The following is a 13,195-nucleotide window of genomic DNA, read 5'->3' as shown; positions in this document are numbered from 1 at the left end:
TAATCAGTACTCTATATCTCTTTGATTTCTTTATTTTTATGTAAAAGAAGGGTACAAGAAAACAAACAAACAACCCCTTCCTTACAAAAAGTTACTTCGTAACCAGACGCCACCTTAACACCATGTTTATGAAGTCCGAACTGTCCAATTCCATTTGTACAATAATTCAAGACTTAACTTCCATCTCCATTAAAGTACAATAAATATGTATCAGTATATGCTGATAAGTATTATTTTTCATGACATGAGCTTAAAACAACAAAACTCAATAAAACCCATTCTTTCATTCATTTAAGAAAATATATAGGCCATTAAATGCAGGAATACACTTTCTCTCCAAATCAAAATGCCTGCACGTTTTCAAATGCCTGCATGTACACTATATTAAAATCACAAACAACACAAACAGATTTTCAAAAATCATTTACAAGTAACATTTACAGCATTTTTTCCCCCCCCGAAAAGTACCCCCGTACTAGTCAGATTCGTGCCCCACATCTCCGGTGTCATGGTATTTTCCCAATTTTCCCATATTCGATCTCAACTCGGTGTGATGTGAGACTACTGCAACTTGCTCCTGATGTCTCATTACCTACACACAACACATTCAATTCCTAAACTGAAAAAAATACCCCTAAACAAACCAAATAAGACACAAGTCTTTTCTGATCAACAAAAATGCTCCAGAACATGACTTCATTGCCAACACTAATGATGCACTGTCCCTAACCTCTGAATACCTCCACAATAATAATAATAATAATAATAATATTATTATTATTATTAATACATAAATGTAGCACTTTTATACACACTAAACAAAAGCAAACTTTTACAACTGAAGTTCAATATGGCAAGGTTTTGGGGAGCAAGGCGAACAGCTGTCTATGCCCTCTTCTCAATATCACTCCCTCACTAACAATGCCATTTGACTCGCAACATCAAAAATTAACAAAGCATTCTTAACTGTTCGCAATTTACTAAAAACAGTCATTCACCTCAAAACATATCAAATTTAGTGAAAACATTTATACATCCATTGTTATGCCTTTGCAACACTGCTGTCTGAGATTTCAGTTGCTATACCATTGTATGTTAAGTGACAGTTCTAGGGATAATGCAAGAGAAATGCAGGCTCATTTTCAAATATCAGAACATAATTCTGTACTGGAAATGCCAAAGTGAATATCAGATACAGAAGTAGATAAATAAAATTATAGACAGATAGGTACCGGGACATTCATTCTACCATCCAACTCCCCTACACACAATACTTCTCATTAAATGTTATCAAAATCAAACGTCACTACCTCCATTTTCTACCAATTGAAGCCGAAAGGTTAGGTAAGCAAGGGAGAGCCTTCTTTCTTATCTGTTTTATTCAGTTTAGTCAAAGAAGCTGCCAAACATGGGCTAACTAGCCTACATAGTACTGTAAGTGTCAGATCCCTGATTTAACACTGATAAAGCACATCAGTCACAGCTGAAAAAAACAGTGTAGCTGTAATTTCAGGCAGTCTCGCAAGCCAACCTCTCCAATACGACTGCCTTGCTAGTTAGTGAGTGGATGGCAAGTAAAATGATCATGATTGCCTTTCTGAAGGTTAGCAGATAGTTCGCTAGTGGTCATGTTAACTTCCAACTGGGCGAATGCTAGGCGCTAAATTGCTAAACTGCTTAAATGCTGTAATTTCAGGCAGTATTGTTTAATATTGCAACTGTTTTTCCCACTTTTCACTAACAGTAATATAAGACTGTTTCCTTCTCTGATATTCTTGTCTTGAATTAAACAAAATATCAGTAAGAGAAGCCAGCCTAACAAGGGTTACTGAATTTCCATATGGGACAGATGTTTGTTATAATGACTTAGCAGTCATGCTAGCCATCATCTCCAATATGATTTCCTTGCTAGTTAGTGAGTCAGTGGCAAATGAAGTGATCATGATTGTCTTTCTGAAAGTTAGCAGGGAGTTCACCAGTGATCATGTTAGCCTGCTAGAGTACGGTGTATGCATGATGCTAAACTGCTATACCGCTAAACCCCTAGACCGTCACATGGCCAGTTGTAAACAAACACTGAGTGTTCTTTATTTGAACCGGGTGTCTCTAATCATAAAATCTGAGTATATATAGAAGTGAATGTAACTTCTTACAATAAATCAAAGGTCTTCATGCTCTAGAAAATACATATGACTGCCAAGCAGTGAGATGATCATCTGTATAAGAAATTCTTCTAAATGGCGCCATGCAAACCTGTCTAGTCTAGCCTCCAGGCCACTAGGGGATATTTGAAGGTAAACGTGAGGCAAAAAAGTGTGTCTTATACCCCAAGAAGTATGGGAATTAATAAGTCACATGCATTTACACATAGGAAGCTGGATCGTTTGTCTTTCATTACCCATAAAGTAAAGCTTCTTAAATGCCCTAAATGTTGCACTATAAACCTTGGTACAATGATAAATAGCCAAAAGTGAGTCAAATATGCCAATCTTACGGTAAATGTTTTATAGATGAACAACAGCAAACTCAAGTAACACTATGCAAACTCACTAAAACTGTTGCTTTTTCAAACCCAACTGAAGTTAATATACTGTATATACTTCTAAGTATATAAGAGGAAGGAGTAGTTGCAAGGAGAGTAGAAAGGTTACAAGAGGATGAGAATAAGGCAGAATATAAGAGAGAAGTGGAGGAACGATTGGGCAAATATGAATTGGAGCAGATGGGAGACGTGGAAGGTGTGTGTAAGATATTTGCAGAAGAAATATGTGCAGCATGTGATGTGGTGTGTGGAAGGAAGAGAAGATGGAGGGGGGTGCAAGGAACAGCGTGGTGAACTGAAGGGGTGAAACATGCTGTGGCACAAAAGAAGAAAGCATACAATGAATGGATGAGAAATAGGGGCGTGGAAGAAGCTGAGAGGCGGAAGAGAGAGTTATATGTGGAAAGAAAGAGAGAGGTGAAAAGATTAGTAAGAGAGAGTAAGAAGAGAGTGGATGAGGAATTTGGAAGGAATTTGAGTGTAAAGTGGAGGGACTGTAAGAAAATGTTCTGGAGAGAAGTGAAAACAGTAAGACAGGGTGGAAGTGAAGTTGGCAGGGGAGTGAAAGATAAAAATGAAAGATTACTAGTGGAGAAGGGAGAAAAAGTGAGAAGATAAAGAGAAAACACTTTAAGGAATTGTTGAACGAAGAGGATGGAAGTAATGCGAGTATAAGTGGCTGGGGAATGGCTGGGAGAAGGAGGGAGGTGAGAAGACAGGAAGAAATCAGCAGGATAGAAGTTGTGGAAGCAATGAAGAAAGTTAAATCGGGGAAAGCCCCAGGAATTGATGGAGAGTGTGGTGAAATGCTGAAGCATGGGGGAGAGATAATAGTAGAATGGATATGGAAGATGTGCAGATTGGCCTGGGAGGAAGGTAGAGTCCCGGAGGATTGGAAGTCATGTATAATTATTCCCTTGTACAAAGGAAAAGGGGAAAAAGAAGTGTGTGGTAATCATAGGGGCATCTGTCTTCTTAGTATAATAGGAAAAGTGTATGGTAGGATACTTATAGACAGAGTTAGAGAAAGAACAGAGAAATTAGTTGGAGAAGAACAGGGAGGCTTTAAGAAAGGAAGAGGTTGTGTAGATCTGATATTCATTCTTAGATCTTTAGTGGAAAAGTTTCTAGAGAAGGGAAAGAAGTTGTATGCGGCTTTCATGGATTTGGAGAAAGCATATGACAGGGTGGATAGACAAGGACTGTGGAAAGTGTTAAGAATATATGGAGTAGATGGGAAGTTGTTGAATGCTGTGAAGAGTATGTACGATGGTGCGAAGGCTGCAGTGCGTGTGGATGGTGAACTAAGTGAATTTTTCTCTTTGAAAGTTGGTTTGAAACAGGGATGTGTCATGTCTCCATGGTTGTTCAATCTGTACATGGATGGGATAATAAAAGAGGTACAAGGTAGGGTAGTGGATGTTGGAGTGGCCCTGGTGAGAGAGGATAGTGTTTGGAAACTCCCTGTACTGTTGTTTGCAGATGATACTGTGTTGTTGAGTGAAGACGAAGGGGAGCTGCAAGGCTTGGTGGATGAGTTTGAGAGAGTGTGTAAGAAACGGAACCTAAAGGTGAATGTAGGGAAGAGTAAAGTGATGGTCTTTGAGAGAGGTGAAGTTAGTGAATGTACAGCGAGGCTGGATGGTGAGGAATTGGAAAATGTGAGTACGTTTAAGTATTTGGGTAGTGTGATGAGTAAGGATGGAGGTTTGGAGGGTGAAGTGCTTGAAAGGGTACAGCAGGGAAGAAAGGTTGCTGGTTCCTTGAAAGCAGTGATAAGAAACACGGAAGTGAGCATGGAAGTGAAAAAGTTACTACATGACAGTATTGTGATACCAACTCTAATGTACGGAAGTGAAGCTTGGACATTGTTGGAAGGACACAAGTCAAGAGTGAGAGCAGTGGAAATGAGTTACTTAAGAGGAGCCTGTGGAGTCACATGGAGAGACAGGCTGACAAATGAGGATATAAAGGAGCGTTGTGGTGTGGATGTGGATGTGATAGGAAGCGTTATGAGGAACACACAGAGGTGGTTTGGCCATGTGGAGAGGATGGAGGGTGAAAGACTGATGAAGAGAGTGTATGTGAGTGAGGTGGAGGGGGGAAGAGGGAGGGGGAGGCCGAGGATGAGATGGAGGGATGGGGTGGAGAGGTATATGAGAGAGGGGGGTGTGAGTTGGGAGCAGGGCAGTGAAATGTCGGGGGACAGGGCAACTTGGAGGCGATTTGTTTGTGGCCACCCCAAATGGGATTGAGGCGTCTGGCGATAGATAGATAGACTTCTAAGTACCTGGAAATCCTTCATTATTTTTGTACTAAACACATTAACTTCATTCTTAGATCTTTAGTGGAAAAGTTTCTAGAGAAGGGAAAGAAGTTGTATGAGGCTTTCATGGATTTAGAGAAAGCATATGACAGGGTGGATAGACAAGGATTGTGGAAAGTGTTAAGAATATATGGAGTAGATGGGAAGTTGTTGAATGCTGTGAAGAGTATGTACGATGGTGCGAAGGCTGCAGTGCGTGTGGATGGTGAACTAAGTGAATTTTTCTCTTTGAAAGTTGGGTTGAAACAGCAATGTGTCATGTCTCCATGGTTGTTCAATCTGTACATGGATGGGGTAATAAAAGAGGTACAAGGCAGGGTAGTGGATGTTGGAGTGGCCCTGGTGAGAGAGGACAGTGTTTGGAAACTCCCTGTATTGTTGTTTGCAGATGATACTGTGTTGTTGAGTGAAGACAAAGGGGAGCTGCAAGGCTTGGTGGATGAGTTTGGGAGAGTGTGTAAGAAACGGAATCTAAAGGTGAATGTAGGGAAGAGTAAAGTGATGGTCTTTGAGAGAGGTGAAGTCAGTGAATGTACAGCGAGGTTGGATGGTGAGGAATTGGAAAATGTGAGTACGTTTAAGTACTTGGGTAGTGTGATGAGTAAGGATGGAGGTTTGGAGGGTGAAGTGCTTGAAAGGGTACAGCAGGGAAGAAAGGTTGCTGGTTCTTTGAAAGCAGTGATAAGAAACAGGGAAGTGAGCATGGAAGTGAAAAAGTTACTACATGACAGTACTGTGATACCAACTCTAACATACGGAAGTGAAGCTTGGACGTTGTTGGCAGGACACAAGTCAAGAGTGAGAGAAGTGGAAATGAGTTATTTAACCCTTTATCCGCGGGCACTGTTTTGCCCCGAATGGCCTCTCCCGCGGGGGTTCCTGCCAAATGTAAACAAACTTTAAACCTTTATAACTCTGCACAGAATAAATCTAGAGCGAAAAATAAGGTACCATTAGAAAGTACTAACCTTCGGCTTTGCAATGATGTAGGTTTCATGATTTCGTTGACTATCATTGGATGGGCAGTGCCATTAGAAGTGAGCGATCTAAAATCACTATTTTTCGCTCACACACCATTACCAAATGCCAACCTCATTCTGATAATAATACTATAAACATAGATGAACACTGCACATACGATAAACACCCACTCTGTGTTCACTGAGGCAGGTAAAAGGCACTGTAATTGCCTGCACTTCACTGCCATATCAGCTGTGTTGTAATCACTATTTTTCACTCACACACCATTACCAAATGCCAACCTCATTCTGATAATAATACTATAAACATATATGAACACTGCACATACGATAAACACCCACTCTGTGTTCACTGAGGCAGGTAAAAGGCACTGTAATTGCCCACACTTCACTGCCACATCAGCGGTGTTGTAATCACTATTTTTCGCTCGCACACCATTACCAAATGCCAACCTCATTCTGATAATAATACTATAAACATATATGAACACTGCACATACGATAAACACCCACTCTGTGTTCACCGAGGCAGGTAAAAGGCACTGTAATTGCCCGCACTTCACTGCCACATCAGCGGTGTTGTCACTCACACAGCTGGACAGATGCTGATGCGTGTTTGGTCAGGGGTGGGGTGGGGGGCCCGGGGGGTGGGAGGTGGGGGCCTGGGGGTTGGGAGGAGGGAGGTGGGGGTCGGCTGGAGTGAAAGAATGTAATAGCTACTCTCCCTTGAAACAATTGGCGCACGGAAAAAACGCACGGTATTCAAAATATTCACAAACATTCGAGAATGACACCCGCGGTTTGGTCCAGTTTTTGCAATGTCATTCTGGGATGACACCCGCGGTTAAAGGGTTAAGAGGAGCCTGTGGAGTCACATGGAGAGACAGGCTGACGAATGAGGATATAAAGGAGCACTGTGCTGTGGATGTGGATGTGGATGTGATAGGAAGCGTTATGAGGAACACACTGAGGTGGTTTGGCCATGTGGAGAGGATGGAGGGTGAAAGACTGACGAAGAGAGTGTATGTGAGTGAGGTGGAGGGGGGAAGAGGGAGGGGGAGGCCGAGGATGAGATGGAGAGGTATATGAGAAAGGGGGGTGTGAGTTGGGAGCAGGGCAGTGAAATGGCGGGGGACAGGTCGACTTGGAGTCGATTTGTTTGTGGCCACCCCAAATGGGATTGAGGCGTTTGGCAATAGATAGATAGATAGATAGATTAACTTCCAACCTTCTACAGCTCACTAAACAATTAATTTGTTACCATTAGCATACTTGTACCATATCACGTGATAACTAATTAGGGTCATTCCAATGATAAAAGGTAAACATGATGCAGTTGTCAGTCAAACAAATCTAAATTAAGATATGACGAGTTTTTTACTTGGTACTGCTCTGTACACTCAGTCCAAAAGAGTAACTTTACACTTTCCCTTCTTTACATACTGGAACAGTGGACAAACTACTTGAAAACATTTTCCAATCACCTGACATTTATATGGAAGCCTGCTACTATTTTCAATACTTTATAGACCGTGAAGTTTATACACAAAGTGAATTAAACCATGATTCAGAACCATCTGCCTTAGAATGAAAATGCAAAGAGTAACAATATACACTGTGAAACCACTGACTGTCTACAAAGATACTTTCTGGACTGAGTACTAATTATTTCTCTTATATATCCTCACCTACTGGAAAAAATAAAAATTGCTAAATAAATTTAACTCACCTTGTCACCACTGGAGTAGAAGAAATACATCAGTTTGACTATATTACAGTGTTCTAGTCTTCTCATTATCTGAAGTTCTCGATTCTGGAAAGACAGAGGCATATTAAATAAGTTGTATGACTTTACAAAATGGCAAATATCCTCAGTAATTCAACTAGGCAACAAATTTAATGCAATGATGTACCAGACCAGCAATCCTCAATTAATATCAACCCCTCCAGTGCTGGCAGCATCCATGGGCACACCAATGCCTGCACCCTCCATTTTGTATGGGTGGCTGACTGCCAGTGCCCTCCATTTTGTATGGGTGGCAGACAGCTACCAACAATAACTGTGAGGACAATGATTATAAGTTATGGCCGACCTCATACATCCACATCATGATAATCCTTCAAGTTCAAAAGGCTCAGTTACCTGTGAGCTGGAATCTGCCTCTTATGTGGTTGTTCTGAAGGGTGGCAACACGTAGGCAACCCCCAGTATCCAGAAGACCAAAATTGTAATTTTTGCTCATCTGATTTTTCTGATTTGTGCCAGGAGAGGGTTGGTCATAGCCAATACCCTCTTCAGGTATAAAATGAGCCACAGGTATACATGGTGAGTGATGAGAAGGGTGGATGGTGAACTGAATGAAAGGAAGGCAATGACTGATTATGTGTGTGTGGATGAAAGGATGCGAAGACATGTAATGCATGCAAGAGCTTATAGAGGTTGGGGGAGTGGACTTTCTGACCACTACTTGGTGGTGGCCAGAAGCAAGATCCAAGTAAGATGGAGAAATAGAAGAAGCGAAGGACGGGAGGAAGGAGCAGTTACAAGTGGATGAGAAAAGAGCAGAATATAAGAGAGAAATGGAAGAACGATTTGGTAAATATGAATTGGAGCAGATGGGGGATGTGGAAGGTGTGTGCAAGATATTCACAGAAGAAACATGTGCAGCATGTGATGTGGTGTATGGGGTGAAGAGAAGACAGAAGGGGGTGCAAGGAACAGCATGGTGGAATGAAGAGGTGAGACAGGCTGTATCACAAAAGAAGAAAGCATACAATGAATGGATGAGAAATAGGGGCATGGAAGAAGTTGAGAGGTGGAAGAGAGAGTTATATGTTGAGAGGAAGACAGAGGTGAAAAGATTAGTAAGAGAGAGTAAGAAGAGTGGATGAGGAATTTGGAAGGAATTTGAGTGTAATGTGGAGGGACTGTAAGAAAATGTTTTGAAAAGAGGTGAAGAGAGTAAGACAGGGTGGCAGTGAAGTTAACAGGGGAGTGAGAGATAAAAATGATAGATTAATAGTTGACAAGAGAGAAAAAGTGAGCAGATGGAGAGAACAATTTAAGGAATTGGTGAACATAGAGAATGGAAGTAATGCAAGTATAAGTGGCTGGGGAATGGCTGGGAGAAGGAGGGAGGTGAGAAGACAGGAAGAAATCTGTAGGATAGAAGTTGTGGAAGCAATGAAGAAAGTCAGATTGGGGAAAGCCCCAGGAGTTGATGGAAAGTGTGGCGAAATGTTGAAGCATGGGGGAGAGATAGTAGTAGAATGGATGTGGAAGATGTGCAGATTGGCCTGGGAGGAAGGTAGAGTCCTGAAGGATTGGAAGTCAGGTATAATTATTCCCTTGTACAAAGGAAAGGGGGAAAAAGAAATGTTTGGTAATCATAGGGGCATTTGTCTTCTTAGTGTAATAGGAAAAGTGTATAGTAGGACAGTTATTGACAGAGTTAGGGAAATAACAGAGGAATTAGTTGGAGAAGAACAGGGAGGCTTTTGGAAGGGAAGAGGTTGTGTAGATCATATATTCATTTTTAGAGCTTTAGTGGAAAAGTTTCTAGAAAAGAGAAAGAAGTATGCGGCCTTCATGATTTGGAAAACGCATATGACAGGGTGGATAGACAAGGATTGTGGAAAGTATTAAGAATATATGGAGTAGATGGGAAGTTGTTGAATGCTGTGAAGAGTATGTATGATGGTGCTACGGCTGCAGTGCATGTCGATGGTGAACTAAGTGAATTTTTCTCTTTGAAGGTTGGGTTGAAACAGGGATGTGTCATGTCTCCTTGGTCGTTCAACCTGTACATGGATGGGGTAATAAAAGAGATAAGACGTAGGGCAGTGGATGTTGGAGTGGCCCTGGTGAGAGAGGGTAGTGTTTGGAAACTCCCTGTACTGTTGTTTGCAGATGATACTGTGTTGTTAAGTGAAGACGAAGGGGAGCTGCAAGGCTTGGTGGATGAGTTTGAGAAAGTAAGAAATGGAATCTAAAGGTGAATGTAGGGAAGAGTAAAAGTGATGGTCTTTGAGAGAGGTGAAGTCAGTGAATGTACAGTGAGGTTGGATGGTGAGGAAATGGAAAATGTGAGTATGTTTAAGTACTTGGGGAGTATGATGAGTAAGGATGGAAATTTGGAGGGTGAAATGCTTGAAAGGGTACAACAAGGAAGAAAGGTTGCTGGTTCCTTGAAAGCAGCGATAAGAAACAGGGAAGTGAGCATGGAAGTGAAAAAGTTACTATATGACAGTATTGTGATACCAACTCTAATGTATGGAAGTGAGGCCTGGACGTTGTTGGAAGGACAGAAGTCAAGAGTGAGAGCAGTGGAAATAAGTTATTTAGGAGGAACCTGTGGAGTCACATGGAGAGACAGGCAGGCTGACAAATGAGGATATAAAGGAGCATTGTGGTGTGGATGTGGATGTGACAGGAAGTATCAAGAGGAACACACCGAGATGGTTTGGCCATGTGGAGAGGATAGAGGGTTAGAGACTGACGAGGAAAGTGTATGTGAGTGAGGTGGAGGGGGGAAGAGGGAGGGGAAGGCCGAGGATGAGAAGGAGGGATGGAGTGGAGAGGTGTATGAGAAAGGGGGGTGTAAGTTGGGAGCAGGGCAGTGAAATGGCGGGGGACTGGGCGACGTGGAGGCGATTTGTTTGTGGCCACCCCTTACATGATTAGGGCGTCTGGTAATAGATATAGATTTTTTTTTCTCCCCGCCCCCCCTTCCTGCCATATCTCAAAGTATGAATCTCTATTCCCATTTATCCAAATTTCCAGTAAGATGATCAATACAAAACTGATCGTTTTGGCAGTAACTGACCCTTCCAGCATTGCAGGGTTGCCAACCCCAATCTCCAAATATCACTAAACACACTCTCAAAACTGCTTAAATGTAGTTTAATAAAAATATCTCCCAAAGATCACAAAAAAATATTTAAAATCTCTCAAATGTTCCCAAATTTTGTAGAAAGCGCCCATAAAAAAAAAAAAAAAAAAACTGCTCAATTGAAGCCCTTTTTGCTAACTGATAAGCTGGTTACTACGCCATAGTTATTACAATGGTGAGCAGTCAGGGTGGTCCATATTTTCGTTGGATAATCAGCTATGACTATTGTGTTACTGTCTATTATACAATATTTGTTGCCGGCATTGTTTTTTTTTTATATGCAGACTGACTATATTAAGCCCGGATGACATGACTGGTTGGCCGAAGTCAAAGAATAGGCTCTGTTGTTGGGGACTAGCCTGATGTCAGCTGAGTACACAAAAAGATGTAGAAACACATCTCAAATACTTACAGAAAATCTTACTTTTGCACTGCTTCAGATACAATGCAGCCTCATTATACAATGCCACATTTTTTTATAAAATGCTACAATGATAGTTAAAAATTTATACCCTGTCTTGGTACAACATTAAAAAATTAATTGTGATTTCGCTACAACAATATTTTCAACAGCTGCCTCCAAGAATCTCATCCAAATGAGGTGATGCTCTTAAACCAAAATGGCTGCTCAGTATTTAAACTGGCTGTGATCATTGCCTTTTGTTCCCTTTTTGGCATGAAAGGCCACTGACACATCATTGTTACTGCCCAATAACAATGCAAGTACTTAACAAATTGTGCAGTGTGCAAGTGAGGTGATGCTTTTTTGTGTTAAAAACTGAAACTCGCGACTTAGAAATCGTGATCAACCTTACTTAACCATCATCTCCTTTCTAGGCCTCTAAATGGCTGACTGAGTGAAGATGCCCCCCCCCCAGTAATTACAATGACTACAACTGTTGCCTTACATCATATTTTATGCATGAAAGGTCACTAGAATACCACTGTTACTGATAAATACGTGTGCAAATGCTCAGCAAATAGTGGAATGTGCAATATTACTTAAAGTGATACTATATCTTTTTGTGCGGAATGGTGGCCAGGCTCTCCAACTGTCCCTCATCCTGGGTGGTGGACCCTTGGTGATGACTCGTACCAGCATAGAAGAACCATTAGGTACGTTTTTTTTTTTTTTTGTTTGTTTGTTTTTTTTTTTTTTGTATGTTTTATTGGTGGTGGTGGTGGTGGGGGGGGTATTCTAGGCTTTGCAGTTGAGGTCATCCTCCCTAACCTCACTGAACCCATGTTATACTGACCTCGTTATGTGATAATTTGTTATGCAATGAGTCTTCACCTGATGCAATCCTGTCACATACCAAGGCTGCACTGTACCTTACAAACATGAACTGAAGTGCTTTTTTGATCATGGATAAAATTCATTGACAAACAGGGAAAATACAATTTACATAAGGGACAGGTTCAGAGACAATTTGGTATGTGTGGATGGAGGTATGGAGGACAATGAGATTGTAGTTCTGGGAGGAGATTTCATTGGCCATATGGGTACAGCTAACAAAATATGAAAACAGAGGTATAACAGGCAAAGTCACCCAGAATTATGCGATCTTTACTGTCAGCTGAAGCAAGCCTGCCTTGACCTTCCCCACACACACATGATCAATGTGGGCATACAATTACTGTGGTGCCCTTATTGACAACTGCTTTTTACTGATAGTCTCACTCATAGCATTCCATTGTATTAAATCAATGAAACTGTTGGTTTACTGCCAGATGTTTATTGTATGCTAATATGATGCTAGAATTACATTTCATGTTACAGTAATCCCTCCAAGATCTGACGCAATAGAGCCAAAGCAACGTGCTGGACTTGGTCTTGTCCAGGACTTGGGAAAAATGCCACTGAACAGGTACGTATAGACTCCAACCCAGCCTAACTTTCAAAGCCATCTAAATAACTCCCTACCGGACATGCACAGCACCTATTTAAAACCCTATTCACACAAAAAAGGGAAAAACCATAAAATAAATGAAAAGGAACCTGAGAATGAGAAATTTGATGTGAGTATGGAAAATATTTAGCAGAATGCAGTGGAGCCCCTCAGATAGTGTTTTTTTTCATCTGCAAATCCATGGATAGCAATAGGAGAAAACTATCTCAAAGCGATTAATGCTGCATGGGTAGCGTAAACCCGCTAGGCATTTAACACGTAGCGAGTGGGTGGGCAGAGTTGCCAAGGTCAAACCTGGTCAGCCCCTGGTAACACTGACAGTGAGTGCGAGTCTATGCTCTCTCAGTTCATTGACCCACTGTTTATCCACGCTCCGCGCATTCATTCAACTCGTCGCAGTCTTGCCATTGTTAAAGTTTTTCATGACCTTCCATTACTGTCTGGCTACTGAGTGTTCTATTATCATGGCATCAACTTCGGGGGCTGGCTCAAATGGTGGCGGCGGCCCCGGTTAAAAAACAGGAAGTGAAGGTAGCGCAAAAGTG

General features: G+C 41.5%; 1 protein-coding gene across 4 annotated transcripts in view; it reads right to left on the bottom strand.

Moving 5' to 3' along the window:
• The window catches only part of LOC145399062 (protein kinase shaggy-like), a 414,583-nt gene that overhangs the window by 262,075 nt on the left and 139,313 nt on the right, over positions 1 to 13,195 (bottom strand). For all 4 annotated transcript variants that reach the window (XR_013897221.1, XM_080271804.1, XM_080271805.1 and 1 more), the window contains exon 3: positions 7,578 to 7,661. Coding sequence is in view for 3 of the 4 variants with exons in the window: in XM_080271804.1 (XP_080127930.1) it covers positions 7,578 to 7,661 (84 nt within the window). In the remaining variant the exon portion in view is untranslated. The remainder of the gene's footprint in view (positions 1 to 7,577; positions 7,662 to 13,195) is intronic.

The sequence above is a fragment of the Coenobita brevimanus genome, chromosome 47, assembly GCF_032717465.1.
Source record: "Coenobita brevimanus isolate Jiangsu-jjx chromosome 47, ASM3271746v2, whole genome shotgun sequence".
Lineage (NCBI taxonomy): Eukaryota > Metazoa > Arthropoda > Malacostraca > Decapoda > Coenobitidae > Coenobita > Coenobita brevimanus.
The sequence above is the reverse complement of the archived record's forward strand: the minus strand, read 5'-3'. Positions and strand labels throughout refer to the sequence as shown.